The sequence below is a fragment of the Danio rerio genome, chromosome 17 (assembly GCF_052040795.2).
Source record: "Danio rerio strain M-AB ecotype USA chromosome 17, GRCz13ab, whole genome shotgun sequence".
Lineage (NCBI taxonomy): Eukaryota > Metazoa > Chordata > Actinopteri > Cypriniformes > Danionidae > Danio > Danio rerio.
In genome coordinates, this window is record NC_141037.1 from 7,558,388 (window position 1) to 7,577,904 (window position 19,517).

Genomic DNA, 19,517 nt, shown 5'->3' on the forward strand with positions numbered 1-19,517 from the left:
GGCCAGTTGACCCTTCCCTTCTCTACTCCAAGTGGCCTGATGATACTTCTCTACTCTTTCCTGATTGGTTGGATGGCTATATTCTGCTCTGATTGGTCAGATGGCCCTACTCTGCTAGGATTGGCCAGATGACCCTACCCTACTCTACTCGCTATGATTGGCCAGTTGACCCTTCCCTTCTCTACTCCAAGTGGCCTGATGATTTTTCTCTACTCTTTTCTGATTGGTTGGATGGCTATATTCTGCTCTGATTGGTCAGATGGCCCTACTCTGCTAGGATTGGCCAGATCACCCTACCCTAATCTACATTGCTCTGAATGACCAGAAGATCCTATCCTACTCTACCCTGTTCTGATTAGTTAGATGGCCATATTCTACTTTGCTATGATTAGTCAGGTGACTCTATTCTGCTCTGATTGGCCAAATTAATATACCCTACTCTGCTCTAATTGGTCAGATGGCTGTAGTCTGCTCTGATTGACCAGATGACCCTACCCTACGCTACTCTGATTGACCAGATGGCTATAGTCTGCTCTGATTGGTCAGATGGCCATATTCTGCTCTGATTGACAAGATGACCCTACTTTGCTCTGATTGGTCAGATGGCTATATTCTGCTCTGATAGGTCAGAGGACCCTACCCTGCTCTGTTCTGATTGGTCAGATGGTCATATTCTGCTCCAATTGGTCAGATGAATCTACTCTGCTATGATCGGCCAGATGACCCTACCCTACTCTGCTCTGATTGGCCAGATGACCCTAACCTACTCTGTTCTGACTGGTCAGATGGCACAACTGTGCTGTGATTGGTCAGATGATCCTACCCTAATCTACCCTACTCTATTCTGATTGGTCAGATGGCTATACTCTGCTCTGATTGGTCAGAGGTACCTCCCCTACTCTGCTTTGATTGGTCAGATACCCTACTCTTCCCAGATGGCCCTGCTCTGCTCTAATGAGTCAAATGGTCATATTCTGCTCTGATTGGTCAGATGACTCTACTCTGCTATGAATGGCCAGATGACCCTATCCTACTCTGTTCTGATTAGTCAGATGGCTCTACTGTGCAATGAATGGCCAGATGACCCTACCCTAATCTACCCTACTGTGTTCTGATTTGGTCAGATGGCTATAGTCTGCTCTGATAAGTTAGAGGACCCTACCCCACTCTGCTCTGATGGGTCAGATGGCTCTTCTCTGCTCTGATTGGTCAGGTGGCATTATTCTGCTATGATTGGCCAGATGACCTTATCCTTCTCTGCTCTGATTAGTCAGATGACCCTACTCAGCTCTGATTGGCCAGATGACCCTACCCTACTCTACTCTTCTCTGATGGGCCAGATTATCCTACCCTAATCTGTTCTGATTGGTTAGATGGCTTTACTCTGATTGGCCAGATTAATCTTTCCTATTTTGCTCTGATTGGCCAAATGTCTATAGTCTGCTCTGATTGTTCAGATGCCTCTGCTCTGATAGGTCAACACATTTTAGAAACCAAACACTCAATATATCAGAATGTCTTCCTCAGCACTTGTAATCAACAGTGCTACAAACCATATAAACTCAAGCTGTTGATATGTCCTTATTTTGGAACATCACGCAAAGAGTTATTTGCTTTGGCAGCACAGAAAATGGCATCTTCTCAAAATGTCAACAACACAAACCAGACTTTTCCCAGTGTTTCAGTGTGACAGTAGATAGATGTTATTTGCAGGCAGTCAATGAAGGCCTTAGAGAATAACATGCAAAGGTATTTGGAAATAAAATGATGTACTCATGACACGCTTCAGGCAGTTCAGAATCTTCCTTCATTTGGGCAGTAACTTAATTTTTTCATGTTTCAACAGCTACATTGCACATTACATGAAAGCGTATATCACAAAAAGCATAATGGGGCACTTTAAAATATTATCCATATTAATAAAGCCATATCCTTGTATCTAAATTAACACAGTATTATTTGTCGTCTTTGATTCACCTCACAGTATTTGGAGCTGCGCTTCTGCAAAGCCGTCCGCATATGTGGCACTGTTACATTCATCTTTCAGATGGTAAGTAGAAGAAAGCTTCAGTTTTACTTATACTTTCAGTTTTACATATTTATAGTATTGCATGATTAAAGTTACCATGTGGATTTCTTTTTGCAGGTTATTTATATGGGTGTTGGCATCTATACACCTGCTCTCGCGCTGAATGCAGGTATAATCTAATAATATATAATCAAAATGTGGCATATTTAATGCATACAGATAATAGACTGTGCTTTGACATGTTTGTCTCCAGTTACTGGTTTTCATTTATGGGGAGCAGTGTTGGCGACTGGATTAGTGTGCACTCTTTATACAGCACTGGTAAGAACATTTTATCAGTCGTTATATAGTTTGCTTTTATCCGGTCCTGTTGTACACAGTTCAGTTTTGTCAATTTGCATCAGCTTCGCATCTGAAATGTTTTTTTTTTTTTTGCTTAAAGCATCTTAAGTTGATCATTAACCCGATAGAGCAAAGATTTATACCTCATCATATTTTATACTCTCATTTTTAAAGGGTCTGAATAATCAACATGATCAAAACTTTGCTGCAGAAAGTATATAAATGCCACAAATTATATTTGTTTACTTTTAGCTTCTATTGAATCATTAATTAAGAAAATACAAAAAAAACTTTATGGATCTGGGCGTACGTCAAGCCAGACTTATCCTGATCCCCATGGCTCTGAGCTGGTTATGGAAATTCAAAATTGACCCAAAACAAACCTCATGATTGGCAATGAAAGTTCAGAAAAGTGGTTCAACCTGCGTACTAAGAGCTGTGGGATTTTTTATTTATTTTTTGGTAATATTTTAAGATGAATACTTATCGGGATGAAGACACTTTGATTTATATTTTTAGAAAAATGTTCAGATGTATCAAACATGATTTGTCAGGCTTTTAATCAGCGTTTATTTCCAGCACCTTTAATTTCGCTGTTTATCAGAGGTGAAATGATCCCACCGAGCCTCAAAAACACTTAAAACATCAACCCAATAGAGCATAGATTTATACTTCATCATATTTTATACTTCCATTTCTAAAGTCTCTAAATGATCAACATGATCAAAACTTTGCTGCAGAAAATATAGAATTGCTATAAATTATATATGTAAATTTGTTTACTTTTAGCTTCTATTGAGTCTTTAATTAAATACAAAAAATACCTTTATGGATCTGGGCGTAGGTCAAGCAAGACTTATACTGATCCCCTTGGCTCTGCGCTGGGTGTGGAAAATCAAAATTGACCCAAAACAAACCTAATGATTGGCTATGATTGGCAATGACAATTCACAAAAATAGTTTGACCTGCGTACTAAGAAAAAAAAAAATTTTTTTTGGTAATATTTAAAGATGAATACCTATCAGGATGAAGACACTTCGATTTTATATTCTTTGAAAAATGTTCAGATGTGAGTATCAAACATGATTTGTCAGGCTTTTGATGAGCGTTTATTTCCAGCACCTTTACTTTTGTTGTTAGGGTTTGTTGTTAACCCTAACCCTAACTCTAATCAGAGGTGAAATGATCCCTTCCCAAACACTTAACATCTCATATTTTGAGAAACACTTATACATGTATTTTCATACCTCAACCATCACCTTATTGCATGCATGATATAAAGGGTAATGAACTGAGAAAGTAAATTCCATTGAGCTTTTGGCAGACAAGAGGTCACAGTCCAATAAAGAGTTTAAAACTTGTGGTTCCTCTAAAATCAGCTTATATTTAAAATCCACAAGCTCTGGAATGTTAATAGGGTGGATAAGCCCCGCCTCCACAGAAGATCAACGCCCACTTCTACTTCACTGCCTGTTTAGCTCTATTAATATGCAAAACTCTTAGCCAATCACAGCAGTGGGCGTATATATCTGCGTCTACAGTCAGCCACACCCATTCAAACACAGTGTTCTGAGGATTGAGGGTCAAAATAGCACAGAAATATGCTTCTAAATTATGTTTTTAATGTACTTTTTAAAATAAAATTGATATTTAACTAAAATAAAATAATAGTGGAAGAGTTTAGTACACAATAAGAAAAAGTTTATGAACCCTTTAAAACTAAGGAGCTTTAATTGTAAAACTACTGAATTATTAGGAGATCCAGATGAGCAAGTATTTTGATCTCTGAATAGTTTTAACTTCTGAATAACAAGGTTTTCTTTTTACTTATGAGCTCTACATACATCATTCATTCATTCATTCACTTTCCTTCGGCTTTCCCTTTATTCATCAGAGGTCACCACAGCTTAATGAACCGCCAACTTTTTTGCAATGACATGGCCATAGAAGCTGAAATGGCAATAAAATTAAAACTCTCTCTCTACACAGCGGACGCCCTTCCAGCCACAACCTAGTACAAGGAAACATCCATACACACTCTGACACTACTCCATTCTGACACTACTGACAATTTAGTTCATCCAGTTCACGTATAGTGCATGTCTTTGGACTGTGAGGAAAACCAGAGGAAACCCACACCAACAAAGGGGGAGAACATGCAAACTCCACACAGGAATGCCAACTGGTCCGGCCGGGACTTAAACCAGCGACCTTCTTGCTTTGAGGCGACAGTGCTAACCACTGAGCCACCGTGTCGCCCTACATACATCATACTATATCATAGAAGCCTGAATATGCTATTAAATTATATAAAGCACAAATGGCCAACCCAAAAGCAGGTCTGAGAAGATGATTGTGCTGTGATTTGTTAGCTGTTGTGATTTATTGTGTGTGTTGTTTCCTGCTGGTAGGGTGGGCTGAAGGCAGTGGTCTGGACGGATGTTTTCCAGACAGTGGTCATGTTCACTGGTCAGCTGGCTGTCATCATTGTTGGTGTTCACCAGGCTGGTGGTCTTTCTGAAGCCTGGGGTAAAGTCAGAGACGGTGGACGCCTCTCTGGGATTGAGTATGTTCACTTTAAATGGTTCACTTTAAAAGCTTTTTTTTTTAACTGTAGCTGATGATAAACAGTACAAATGACACATTTGACCTCTTCCCAACAGGGAAAACCACCACCAATCAGGAATGCATGATTATACAGTATGCTGTCATGGCTTTGCAATCAAAAAATGTCATTATAATGGAAGTCAATAGGCAAAGACAGCCACAAACATAACAAAAGGGTTGTCAATTTGAACAGTACACAAGGGTTAATTCTGTTGTGTAATCTTGCATAGGCATCAGCTAAAGTGAACAGACGCACAAATGGTTTTTCATTGATTCTCTCTCTGTGTGTTCAGCCTGAATCCTGACCCGACGGTGAGACACACGTTCTGGACGTTGGCTGTTGGAGGAGTGTTTCTCATGCTGTCTCTGTATGGAGTAAACCAGGCCCAGGTTCAGCGCTACCTCAGCTCTCGAACAGAGAGAGAAGCCGTCATGTAAGTGCTCATTTCAGTGACTGACCCTCATGCCGAGTTCAGACTGCATGATTTTAGCCCCGATTATAGAAATCGCAGACAAATGCCTGAAATCACAGGCAAATCGGTGCTCGTGCACGTGAGTGACAATAACACAGTGTGAACTATCAAAGACGTGTTCTGAGAGAATCACAGATGAGTCGCCGATGCCTGTGAGAAATTTGGCATGCTAAATGATAAAAAAATAAAAAAGGTGTCGGCATGATTCAAATCATGCTGTTTGAAATTAGTTTTTTTTTTTTTTTTGCAATTTTTTATTTGTAGTAGCAATAAACACAGTACAATGATTCCACTTAAGAGAAAACATTTCCCACTGCTTAACATTTTTCTTTTTCACAAACTCTAAAGTAACAGAACACAAAAAAAAAAAAATCATCAAATACAATATATGAAAATAACAGTAAAATGGTAACATAAATAATATCAATACTAAATTTCCATAGGTCAGAGAGGGTCAAATCTTTATTTATTCATTCAACTTTAGGTTATTATCAACTGTGAATTACTAATTTAAAGAGAGGATTAAGAGGGGGAGTGCAATGGGTCGTAAATTGAAAAATGTTTGTTATGTGGATGGGACTTAGATAGTAATAGTTTGATATTTCTATGAAGATTGTATGGAGCAATCTAACGTAATCAGTCCACTTGGACCAGATGTTTCTAAATGTATAAATTTGGAGTCGAAGGGAGAATGTAATTTTTTCCATCACATAAATATTATATACTATCTCTAGCCATTCTTGGGTTGTTGGGGATTCAGGAAGTAACCAGTGTCTTGTAATTGCTTTTTTGGCTGCGATTATTAAAATATCAAGTAAGTATTTATCAGATTTACATATTTGGATATCAGAGCTTCCAAAATAAATAACTATAAATTGAAAGGGTAGTGTAATATTAAGTATGTTTTCTATTACTCCATGTACTTCTACCCAAAATTGTTTTATTACTGGACATTCCCAAAAAATGTGCCAGTGATTAGGTTCCTGAGACCCGCATAGTCTCCAGCACTTAGTGTCCTTTCCTGTGGTGTGAAATTAGTTTTGACTGAAAATAACATCAACGATCGCCTACAGCCAATGAGAGAGCAGAATTCACTAGTGTGTGTGTACCTGCAGGCCAGCGGGAGGTTGAGTGAGAAGTTAAAAGCGCTCGTTTTCTGGTTTATTTGGACCCAAGAAATGAAGGAAAAACTAGTGGAGGTTTGACAGGAGCACCAGTGTCTGTTTGATGTTTCATACAGAAAGTTAAAAAAGAAAGTTGAGGAGAAATTGCTAATTTCCTTCAAACCCAGGTGAGCAAATATGCACATTTTCTACCCCATTAAAGGCTTCTTTCTCGTTGCGTAGTTAATAACAAAAAATATACGACGTGTTTTTGGCTGTGAGACGTAGTTTGGACAAAGTTGTCGGCGATTATTCCTATTGTAAAATCATGCAATGTGAATGTCCCTGTCGCCGATCTATCTTGCAGTGTAAACAAAGCAGCTACAAAACGCTAGCCCAGATAGTCAAGCAGTGTGAAAACATCTGTGACACGACTACTTTAAAAATCATGCACAGGCTGCTTTCACACCTGTGAATCGATTCAGTTGTTCTGAAACAGGGATTAAAATTGTTACATTGTTGCGTTTTGTTCTTGGTGCCGTTCGCTTTCACATTGCAAAGTTTCTAAACGGACCAAAAGAGCTAAAACAACTCACGTGTGAGTAAACTCTCCTCACATTGGTCAGAGTTTCAGGGTTTATTTTGCAGAGTCTCGCTCAGCTGTCAGTGGGGTGGTGGTTTGGTGGTGTTTGACAGAGTGCACCCGACGTGTCTGAAGAGCGAGGAGAGGTGCAGTGGGGAGGGCTGAGAAGGGTGGGCGACGTATTTTAGGAGCGGGAGGGTTACCGGGAGATTATCACTCGTTTGCGGGCATCCGGGAGTCTCTGTGCATTTGCGGGAGACTCCCGCAACTTCCGGAAGACTTGGGATGTCTGGAATGACCTCCTGCCCAACCCATAATTCTCTCTTCATATAGCCGTATACCTATTACATATCAATAAAACACTGTGATATAGCCGGGCTCGGATCGTATCGCTTTCTCACTACAATCGATCAGCTCCAGAGTTTGTTTCAGTCGAGCCGAGACCACCTCATTCAGGTGATCTCAGACCGATTGTTTGCGTGGCTTTTTTTTTTTCTTCTACTGAGAGCTGATTACATGTAGTGAAGAAGGCATTTCATTTAGAAAGATCTGGCAAAGTGTTTGGGGAGAGTTATTACATCCTAACAGACCATTTCTGTTTGTTTTCAACTGACAGCTGGAGGGGCGTGGCTAAGTGTGTTAGCCACGCCCAATACCTCAGACTGATGTAATCTGAGAATTTAACTGAAAACAAACAGGAAGTGCGTTTACAGACTTCAATTTTAGGGCAGGCAATTTTTGTTTCTTAATGACATGCACGGATGAATTGTTCACCACTTGCAATGTGAGCTAACAAAATCAGTAGGGTTAGTTTTGATTTCATGTGTATGTTAATGACAAATATGGGCTGTTTACATCTGATCACTTTATGTTAGGGTTGGGCGATGTCGACCATTTTTGCATCATACGATGTCTTATATGAAACAGCGATGGACGATGGCATCGTCGTCATTGGCAGCGGTGAATTAATTATGAATAATTAATTAATTCATAACAAATAAATTATTTGTACCCTACCGTTTTAACTACCTGACACGCATGGTCTTAGTTTAACCCATAAACAAATCGTACAGTAAATGAATAAAGATAAGTTACACACATAATTACCACCTGTCAATCACTTTTTTTCGCAGGACTCGTGAATATAAATAGGCAGAGTGATCTGTGTCATTATAATCCAACCCTACTAACCTATTTAAGACCAGTGTTTCGCCTAACATTATAATAGGAGGGCGCCCCGCCCTACCAATGGCTTTCCTCGCCCCCCTTATTTTTTATAAAGCGCCAGATCACAACTTTTAATAAGCTAAATAGCCGTATGTAATATATTATTTACACAATGGCATGCAGGGCTCGAAATTGCAACCATTTTGGTCGTATATGTGGCTAAAACTTAATCTATGCGACCTAATAATATATTTGGGAGCATATGTACAACTGCATATGATTGTAGTGCGACCTGTTAAATTTTTTTTTTTTCTACAATTGTGCTGAATCGTTCTTCACTATCGCTATATTGGTTCTGTCAATCACTCAAGGCTTTACGCTGTCAGATGATGGAGCTTTTGTGACCACAAACAGCTGAAGTTTGAGGAAGACACAATGAAAAGTACACTGGTTTGCAAACCCACCCAAAGTTACAAATAATGGCACTGATGAGAGCGATCATGTGTCAAATGTTGATTTGCTAGCCGAGATCAACTGAGTGTTTTCGGAGAGACTGCTGAAAGACTCGGAGAGGATCAGCTGTTTAATGGCCCAAATCTCGATGCGTTGCATTCACTCCGTGTTCAGCGCAAATGGCTGCTAAATGTAGTATTTAACACTGCGTAGACCTTTTTTTGGCTGCTGCATAGAGGGCGCCATAGCGACCAGCGTCTTCCGGTAGAATGTTTAGAACATCCGTTTACATCGTTTACAACCGGCAATTTGCGCTCCCAAAATGGATGTCAATAGTGTTTTGAGTGGATTGCGATGTGTTTTTGTGACGCACAACTCTGAAAAGTGTGTGTTAAAGCCGTTTAATCTGTCAGATGTGGTTCAAGCGCGAGAGAAAAACATTCTCCTAGTTCACGTGTCTGCTATCAGAAATACAGTGTGTGTGTGTGTTTCCCCGGCCTGTCAGCTGTTAGCTCAGCGGTTCTTCAACACACACACACACACATGCTCACACCACATCACTGCATCATTGATCAAACCAGATTTCTGGCATGAAACTTAACAGGTATGTAAGTCATGCAATTTACAAAAATGACTAATAAAAGTCTGTTACTGATACTCTGCTGGCGGGAGCAGTTCAGTTTCATGTAGTGTGTTGTTTTTACTACGGTTTGTGTTTTTCTGCCATTTCAAAACATCACTTTATTTTCACTTTGTCACAGTTATTAAATGAGTGTGTCAGTGGGACAGTACAGGCTACATTTGTGTCAAACATTTTGGTGAACTATATTTGTTTGGGCTGGTTATATATTTTAAAGAAAGAAAAAATGTTGACTTTAGCGATGAAGAGGCTTCATTTAAACGGCAGAAGATGCCATCTGACAATGAGGGGAAAATACCTCACAGCAGTTGTTTTCCATCCCGTTAGACCACATTTTTTTAAATGATCAGTCCAGGAGGTGGTGCTGACAACAGTATTAGTTTTAAAGCTTTCCATATGTGACTTTTTATATGCATCAGCTGCCGACTGGAAGTTCTTAGCATTCTCCTTGCGCATACACGCAAAGCATAATGGGTAATTTAGCGTTCAAAGAAAAAAGTCTACACAACAACGCCAAAGAAGCTCGCCTTTAAGTTTAAACTGAAATGGCTCATGACAAAGAACGGTACTGCGCAGGCGATCATCACGATAATCCTGCTCTGCCTGCTCATATATTGGCTCGGCTGACTCGCCTGCTTTTCCACAAACACAGAAAAATGTAAATCAGATCATAAAGAGACACAAACCGAAAACAAAACCTTTAAAGATTGGCAGAAGTGAGACTTTTCTTCCTTTTGTCTGTTCTTTCTTGACATGTATGTTGTTTTTCTATGTAGTTACTGATGACGGCTTTGCAGCTTTCAGCATTGAATTGAATAATGTATTATAATGTCACGTTCATGTTTTGTAGCAGAGATATTATTTGTTTATTAAATTGACATGCGTATAAAAACAATAGTGCAGAATTTCTTATTGCAATGCTTAATTTTTGTTTAATGCAAACCATTTATTTTCATAATGTAACAGTAGGACTTTATATAGCAGATAACTCGCATTCAAGCACATGTAAGGCAAAATGATCATGCGAAATTTAATTCATTATTAGTATTATTGACCTGTCGAAGAGTCAAAAGTGGAGCTAAAATCATGCAGTCTGAACTCGGCATGAAAGTAAGAAAATGCTGTTTTGTAGTAGCTTTTGTCCTAAATGTGGCCCTAGTTGAGATGACCATAGTTCTCAAATTGGTGGAAGATTTTGAAGTTGTTATGTTTCTGTTCTCCACCTGCAGGTCCTGCTACATGGTCTTTCCCTGCCTTCAGCTGGCTTTATTGCTCAGTTGTCTGATGGGATTGGTCATGTTCGCCTGTTACGGCCAAAACAGCCCCGTTGAGCAGCAGTACATCACATCCAAAGACCAGGTTAGCAGCAGTACACTACTCCTGAATGATCTGAATGCGTATCTAATCTAATCCCTGATATGAAGATTACATTTATATATGACATGCTTTGATCTTTCAGATGGTGCTGTACTTTGTTATGGACATGTTGCAGAATTTCCCTGGACTTCCTGGATTGTTTGTGGCGTGTTTATTTAGTGCGTCTCTCAGGTAACGGCAGGAGGATTGAATCTATCTATCTATCTATCTATCTATCTATCTATCTATCTATCTATCTATCTATCTATCTATCTATCTATCTATCTGTCTGTCTGTCTGTCTGTCTGTCTGTCTGTCTGTCTGTCTGTCTGTCTGTCTGTCTGTCTGTCTGTCTGTCTGTCTGTCTGTCTGTCCTTTTTATCCATCTGTCTGTCTCTCCTTCTTTTTAGCCATCTATCTATCTATCTATCTATCTATCTGTCTGTCTGTCTGTCTGTCTGTCTGTCTATCTATCTATCTATCCGTCTGTCTGTCTGTCTGTCTGTCTGTCCTTTTTATCCATCTATCTGTCTGTCTGTCTGTCTGCCCTTCTTTTTATCCGTCTGTCTATCTATCTATCTATCCATCCATCCATCCATCCATCCATCCATCCATCCATCCATCCATCCATCCATCCATCCATCCGTCTGTCTGTCTGTTCGTCCTTCTGTCTATCCATCTATTGTTCTATCCATCCATCCATCAAAAATAAAAAACAATGCTGTTATTTAGATCAGTTTTTGCATATTATAAAATAATACATGTATGATTTTTTTTTATTTGTATTTATTTTAATATATTGGTGACACTTTATTTTGATGGTCCATTTGAGTATTAGAAGACTGTCTGCTTAACATCAGTTGATATGCTTCTTCAACAGACATTTAACTGACTATAAGAAACTTTGCAAGTACATGCCAACTTACACTAACCCTAACCCCAACCCCAACCAAACAGTCTACTTATGATATACTGAGAAATAGTTGGCATGTAAATGCAATGTAACTGAAATTCAACAAACGGACCATCAAAATAAAGTGTGACCAATATATTTTATTTATGTACATTTTACATTTTCAGGCTTACATTTATGGCTAAGTTGTATTATTTTAATGCATCCTTGCTGAATTTGATCATAAAGATACTTAAAAAATGGCAGATACTGGAACTTTGGTAGTGTTCACACAGATCTGCTTTTTTTATTACATTCAAAATAGAACAGACATTTGGTGCAAAAACATGCAATAGTTATATAAGGTAAAACTAAAAGTGCACTCTCCTTATTTTGTTTCGTAGTACGATATCATCAGCTTTTAACTCATTGGCCACAGTGACAATGGTGGACCTGATCAAACCGCATTACTCGATGACGGAGGCCAGAGCCACACTGCTGTCAAAGCTGCTGGGTGAGATGTGACTGTCTCTCTTCGATTCAGATGCAAACGTTTCATCTAAGAGCTCAAATGTTTATAATGCATGATTCTATTCCTCATCCAGCTCTGTCATATGGGATTATATGTCTGGCTATGGCTTATCTCGTCCATTTGATGAACAGTTCAGTTCTTCAGGTAAGACTCCAGATTTTTTACAATTCTGATTTTACATCCTGCAGTCATACCTGCCAACATATTTCTCCCATATTTCAGACCCATCTCCCGCCTATTATGGAACCCTGTGTTTACATCACGAAATTCAAAAAATTTTTTGGAATTCTGACTTTACATCTTGGAATTCTATATATATTGGAATTCTAAGTTTATATCTTGGTTCTAGCTTTCTACAAATTCACTGTTTACATCTTGAAATTCCACTTATTTTGGAATTCTGCGTTTAGAACTAACATTTATTAAACAGCTTAAGAGTATTTTGGAGTTCTACATTTTTGGGGATTGTGAATTTACATTTTGGAAAATCCTTTTTATTTTTATCCCGTTTATTTATTAAATTTAAATTCTATGCTTTTTGTATTGGGGTTAAATTTTTATTTAGAATTGATTTTCAGCTTGTAACTATTTATTTTTTCAAAATTTGAGTTGACATCTTAGAATTTTAGCTTTTTTTAAATTTGGTTTGCATCACAAAAGTCAACTTTTTTGGAGTGTAAATTAACATTCTAAGTATTTTATTAGGGTTCATTAGTTAGAATTTGGAATTCTGTCTGTTTTTTAATTTTAAGTTGACATCTTGGAATTTTAGCTTTTTTAAAACTTTGTGTTTACATCTTGTATTCTACCTTTTAATAGAGTTCTAAGTTTACATAATTTTCCTGGAGTTCATTTTTTTTTTACATCTTGGGCTTCTAACCTTTTAAAGATTAACTAGGTTTACATCTTGGAATGAAATTTTTTTTTTGGAAATCAGAATTTACATCTTGGATTTCCATAGATATTTACATTAGATGCCACCTACGTTGTTGTTGTCTATTGGAAGGAATGCGCCAATAGAGCCGCCATTTTAGTACAGGGTAGTGCTCCTTTGAAATTAATACTCTCTCGCTTTCACTTCTAATTCTAATGGAGGGAGCGATTTGTTTGTGACTGAATTTTTGTCATGAACGACTCATGGGAACCATCAACATCCCTGCGTCTCACTGAGCATATCCACCTTACTGATCTAAATGGTATATAACATTTGTAATATTCAATAATTTAGGGTGGACAGTATGCACATTGAGGCACAGGCACTGTTATGTTATGTTATGTTATGTTATGTTATCAGGCACCCTTATAAGTTAAACTTGTATAACTTGATGTCACTTTACTTAGCCGACAATAATACAAGTTTCTAGCACCGCTGTGTCGTGTTGTCAGTGCAGTTTCAGTTACTTCTGTATTTGCTTCACGAGGGAGAGTGGGAGGTTGGCGCTTGGTTTACATTTTGAAATTTGAAATGTTTTGGAATTCTGAATTAACATCTTGACATTCTACCTTTTTTTGGAATTCTGAGTTTACACTTCACTATTTCATTAATTTTAATTATTTTTTAAAATGTTTTGCCTGAAGTTCTAGCTTTTTTAGAATTCTAAGTTTACATCTTGGAATTCTATCTTTTTTGAAATTCAGAGTTTACACCTCACAGTTCTGATTTATAAAAATTTCTCAGCTCTTTGTTTTTGTCAGAATTTATAGATAATAGTTTATATGTCTCAATTGTAATTCTCCGTATAGTGTCAGAAATAAAATTTTAGAAATGTGCGAAAAATAATCTCACAATTCTTAATTGTAGGACATAAACAGGCAATTGAGAAAGAAAAAAATGTGTTTCTTTGTTTGTCTCTTCTTTAAATCTATGGCAAAAAAAAAAAAAGTGTCTAAAAGAATTAATCAGCCTGTCGTTTTTTATGCAGTATAATCAATCTGGATGTACATCATCCTTCACATTTCCCTTTTGTGAATTTTTTAATTTTTTTTTCAGGCTGCTCTTAGTATCTTTGGGATGATCGGCGGTCCGCTGCTTGGTCTCTTCTGTCTCGGCATCTTTTTTCCATGTGCAAACAGCATTGTAAGTTCTCCATCTAATTCAGTCAAGTCCAGTCCATAAATTCATGCTTGCAGCTTCACATAAACCATTTCTTTTCTCATTCAGGGAGCTGTAACAGGACTTTCAGCAGGTCTGCTCATGGCATTCTGGGTTGGCATTGGAGGTTTTTTGACTCGGATGCCCAGTCCTGTGATTCCCCTGCTGAACTCCACCATCACAGTACCAGACGTATCTGAAAACATCACAGCGGCGACTGCTGAACTAGAAGCTGACAGGTGAAATGAAGATCAATATCAGCATGGGGTCTAGTTTATATATACAGCGGGGAAAATACGTATTGAACACGTCATGGTTTTTTTTCATGGGAATAATATTTCTAAAGGAGCTAAAAACTAAAAAAAATTGTTCTGTGTAATAAAAATGGAATGACACAAAGAGAAAGCGCTGAACTACTGAAATGTATTTAATAATTTATATAAAAGGCTTTTTTGGTGAAGGCAGCTTAAAGACGCCTCTCATATGGAGAATGAAGTCCCATGCATTGCTCAGCTGTGAGTTTCTCATACACTTCAACAGTGTCAAAATCTTGATGGTTCTTTGGGTCTCGTCTGTCAAATCTGATCTTTATTTTGTATTGTCTATTGGATTCAAGTCAGGTGATTGGCTGGGCCATTGTACAGCTTGATTTACTTTCTCTGAAAGCATTTGAGAGTTTTCTTGGTTTTTTGCTTTACTTTCCACTGTGTCATTTAATTTTAATGCACATGACTTCATTTGTAAATTAGTTGCAAAATAAATCCGGTAAAAGTTTCAAGTCAACGGCACCTTTAAAAATAAGTTTTCTGCGCAAAATAGTGATGTGTTCATTACTTATTTCCCCCACTGTATGTATATAGAGTGACAGAATGAAATCTTTGTTTTTCAGCAGGTCTGCGGGTCTGCATGGGTTTTATTCTCTGTCCTACATGTGGTACAGCGCTCTCAGCTCCTGCACGGTGCTTATCGTTGGACTCATTATCAGCTGCATCACAGGTAGGAGTTTTCACTGTAAACAAAGTAAGAAGTAATTGAACTTTATATATTACAGTTCTGACTTTTTATCCCCCATAATTGCTAAAAAGGTTCTTGCAAATTCAAAATTATAAATGCATACAACTGAAAGTTTGAATGTACTTTTATTTTTCACACTCCTTTTACACACTTTGGCACATTTTTGTACTTAAATGATCTTTTATTCAATGGCAGCGTTTCTGCAATAGCACCTTTTCCCTCAAAATTGCATGGGAAAAATATATAGTTTAAAAATAGTTTTTATTTTTTTTGTCTATTTTAACATCATTAATATTCTTTTAATGTTAATTTATAAAAATGTAACTGTTCTTTGTTCCTGTTACAAATAAAACTTTTGATTTTATAAATATAAGTGTTGAAATTATATAAACAATTATATTACTGAAAGCATTTTTAGTTGATAGGTCATAACTAATGCATTAGAACAACTAAAAGCCGATTGTAAATTTCTACAAGTGACCCGACATAAAAATATAAATTACAAAACTAAAATAATAAATAATGTTGCCCCAGCAAAAAACGCAAATAAGATAACTGAAATACATTGGTTTATGTATTTACTAACATGAACACACAACGAACAACAGATTCAATATAGTAATAACTAGTTAATATTAATTATTTCTATTATATAAATTTAGTATCGTCACGCTTTATTTTGATGGTCCGTTTGTTGAATTCAAGTTACATTGCAACTAATTCTCATTAGATTATTAGTAGACTGTGGGGTTAGGGTTAGTGTAAGTTGACATGTACTGTACTTGCAAAGTTTCTTATAGTCAGTTAAATGTCTGTTGAAGGAGCAGAATCAAGTAGACAAGCTCCTAATACCCCATTTACACAGGGCGTCAGCTTCAACGCTTCCCATTTACTTTGAATGGGTGATGTTAGGTGCTGCCAAACTGCATTGTGGATCCGTCGGATATACACCAGGTCAAACAGTAGCCGATTGCTGACTAATTTCATTGGCTGATGCTGCTATGATGATCGCGTCAGTCCTAACTTCATATATGCCCTCTGTTAAGCGTTGACGCTTGAGCCCTGTGTAAATGGGGCGTAATACTCAAATGGACCATCAAAATAAAGTGTTACCTTATTAGTATCTATTTATTATTTAATAATTAGTTCTTGTTTACTTCTCATGCAATAATTAATGTAAACAAGCACAACTTTGAATTTTAATAATTCACTAGTAATACGCTGAACTATGATTAATAATTGCTGTAAAAAGTTTGTTAATACTTGGTTCCTGTTAGGGTTGTTACCATTACATTGTAAACAACAAATAAACACACACACACACACACACACTGTTACTGTTTATATTTTCACTCATTATTTTTCAAGGCCCAACAAAAGCAGACGACGTGGCCTCGGGCACAGTATATCCTGTGGTGAAAACAGCACAGTCTTATCTGAAGCCCAGCACTTGCTGTAAAACTACTGCTGAGCACAAGGTAAGAAACTCCTGTGTGCATTTACACGACACCATTTTCTACAAACATTTTTGTGCATTTTGGACATATATTTTTTTGACTCTGGCATTTGCTGATTTGCTTCACACTGGGAGGACAGAATTTTTTGTTTCTGTTTTTTCTTCTTCTACGTTTTCTAAATTGCAAAGCTTTTTTATTTTTTTGTTGTGGTGATGGTAACACTATAAAATGCATCATTGCTTTGAATAACTTAACTATAGTAAATCATCTTTAGCAGGTTGACGGTCAGAAAGAAATGAATGGCACCGTAAAGGAAGATACTGGAAGTCAGGAAGAGACGCAAAGATTTCTGCCTGATGTGGAGCTGGAGACCTCAGTGTAACACTGTAAATATCTGTATATTGCTGGTGTAAGTATTCTGAGGGAAACAACTTTATCTAGGTGTAATATTTTGTAATAGACTGTATATCTGTCACATTTGTATTCTTTTTTTATGTCTAGCTGCTGTATATAAAACCAAAGAAAATATTTTTTACAAATGCACTGTAATAATGTCTGTAAAGATGTGAAGTACAAATTCAAATGACAGAGAGAATGTTCTTTTCTAATAAAAGTATGTGCATCATGTGCTGCTGTAGGCCTGCTCAATCCCTCATATCTGCCTCATATTACACCCCAACATAATGTTAATAAAGTATAAGCAGTGACATTATACATTTAAAACTGTACAATTTTCTTATTACTGCTATAAGAATTGGGGAAAAGTGTTAAATATATAGCAGTACAATGCAATATGTGTAATTAAATATTTTTTACATATGGTTTATAATCTTACCAGCTATTTTTATTAGGTACACCTGTTCAACTGCTCGTTAACATACATTTCTAATCAGCTAATCACATGGCACCAACTCAATCAATGTATTTAGTCTTGTAGACATGGTCAAGACGATATGCTGCTGTTCAAACTGAACATCAGAATGGGGAAGAAAGGTGATTTAAGTGACTTTGAACGTGGCATAGTTGCTGGTACCAGTCGGGCTGTTCTGAGTATTTCAGAAACTGCTGATCTACTGGGATTTTCACGCACAACCATCTCTAGGGTTTACAGAGAATGGTATGAAAAAGAGGAATTATTCAGTGAGCAGCAGTTCTGTGGGCGCAAATGCCTTGTTGATGTCAGAGGAATGGCCAGACTGGTTCCAGTTGATAGAAAGGCAACAGTAACTCAAATAAACACTTGTTACAACCGAGGTCTGCAGAAGAGCATCTTTGAACAAACAACACGTCCAACCTTGAGGCAGATGGGCTACAGCAGCAGAAGACCACACCGGGTGGCTACAATTCTCACATGCTCACCAACATTGGACAATAAAAGATTAGAAAAGCGTTGCCTGGTCTGATGAGTCTCAATTTCTGCTGTGACGTTCAGATGGTGGGGTCAGAATTTGGCATCAACAACATGAAAGTATGTATCCATCTTGCCTTGTATCAACAGTTCAGGCCGGTGGTGGAGGTTTAATGGTGTGGGGGAGATTTTTTTTGGCACAGTTTGGGCTCATTAGTACCAATTGAGCATCATTCAACTCCACAGCCTACCTGAGTATTGTTGCTGACCATGTCCATCCCTTTATCACCACAGTCTACTCATCTTCTGACGGCTACTTCCAGCAGGATAACGCACCATGTCATAAAGCACGAATCATCCCAGACTGGTTTCTTGAACATGAACAATTGAACAATGAGTTCACTGTACTCAAATGGCCTCCACAGTCACCAGATATCAATCCAATGGAGCGCCTTTAAGATATGGTGGAACGGGAGATTTGAATCATGAATGTGCAGCCGACAAATCTGCAGCAACTGCGTGATGCTATCATGTTAATATGGAGCAAAATCTCTGAGGAATATTTCCAGTAACTTGTCGAATCTATGCTACGAAGGATTAAGGCAGATCTGAAGGCAAAAGGGGGTCCAACCCAGTACTAGTTTGGTGTACCTAATAAAGTGGCTGCTGAGTGTATACTATATTTGTGCGGACACACACACAATGCATTAATATACATTATATTGTCCTGTGTCCATAGACTCATTTTTTGGAATTGACATATTTTATATTAAAGATATTATTTTGTACTTTTAAAAATAACTGAAGGTTTTTTTTGTGTTATTCCTACATTTGTCCAGCTGATGTCGCCAGTGCGCAATCTCTCCACGGGCCCTGAAAGGTATAGTTCACCCAAAAGAGAACATTTACTCACTATTTACTCATCTTTTACTTGCTTTATACCTTATAGGTAGTTCCTGTCTTCTGTTAAACACAAAAGAAGATATTTTGAAGAAACCTGTAACCATTAACTTCCATAGTAGAGAAAACAAATACTATGGAAGTCAATGGTTACAGGTTTTCAGCTTTCTTCAAAATATCTTCTGTGTTTAACAGAATTAGGAAACGTATAAAGGTTTAAAACAAGTAAAAGGTTAGTAAATGAGAGAATTTTAAGTTTGGAGTGAACTATACCTTTAATTCTCACTGCAATATTAACATGATAATATAATATAGCGAATACACTATTAGTGGTTTATCAGATGTTACAAGAGTCAAACCTCCAGGCTCATTTTCAAGAGACTGTTTTAAATAAAATTGTTTTTAGATAATATGTTCAAATTACAGGCTAATAATAATAACAATAATGGTTTATTAAAGCAGATTGATTAGGTTCATGTCATAACTGCTTTAATATAAACAGACAAATGTTATTTTGACATTTTAGTG

General features: G+C 37.4%; 2 protein-coding genes and 1 long non-coding RNA gene across 11 annotated transcripts in view; 1 reads left to right on the forward strand and 2 right to left on the reverse strand.

Moving 5' to 3' along the window:
* Positions 1-17,368, forward strand: part of slc5a6b (solute carrier family 5 member 6) — a 20,860-nt gene extending 3,492 nt beyond the window's left edge. Inside the window, exons 3-16 of one of the 9 annotated variants that reach the window (XR_015512810.1) lie at positions 1,985-2,050; positions 2,147-2,198; positions 2,283-2,350; positions 4,784-4,938; positions 5,273-5,413; positions 10,628-10,757; positions 10,858-11,399; positions 11,896-12,160; positions 12,252-12,322; positions 14,169-14,255; positions 14,340-14,509; positions 15,163-15,266; positions 16,653-16,762; positions 17,016-17,368. Coding sequence is in view for 8 of the 9 variants with exons in the window: in XM_087289613.1 (XP_087145739.1) it covers positions 1,985-2,050; positions 2,147-2,198; positions 2,283-2,350; positions 4,784-4,938; positions 5,273-5,413; positions 10,628-10,757; positions 10,858-10,946; positions 12,051-12,160; positions 12,252-12,322; positions 14,169-14,255; positions 14,340-14,509; positions 15,160-15,266; positions 16,653-16,762; positions 17,016-17,123 (1,464 nt within the window). In the remaining variant the exon portion in view is untranslated. 9 annotated transcript variants of the gene reach the window in all.
* LOC147839899 (uncharacterized) lies at positions 2,195-7,911 on the reverse strand. Its single transcript, XR_015513006.1, has 3 exons — positions 4,710-7,911; positions 4,391-4,631; positions 2,195-4,278 (listed from the first exon to the last, which is right to left on the reverse strand). It is a non-coding gene; the product is annotated as an uncharacterized LOC147839899 (long non-coding RNA).
* The window catches only part of ankrd66 (ankyrin repeat domain 66), a 45,758-nt gene continuing 41,388 nt past the window's right edge, over positions 15,148-19,517 (reverse strand). Inside the window, exon 4 of the mRNA XM_087288441.1 lies at positions 15,148-15,279. The gene's annotated coding sequence lies outside the window, so the exon portion shown is untranslated. The remainder of the gene's footprint in view (positions 15,280-19,517) is intronic.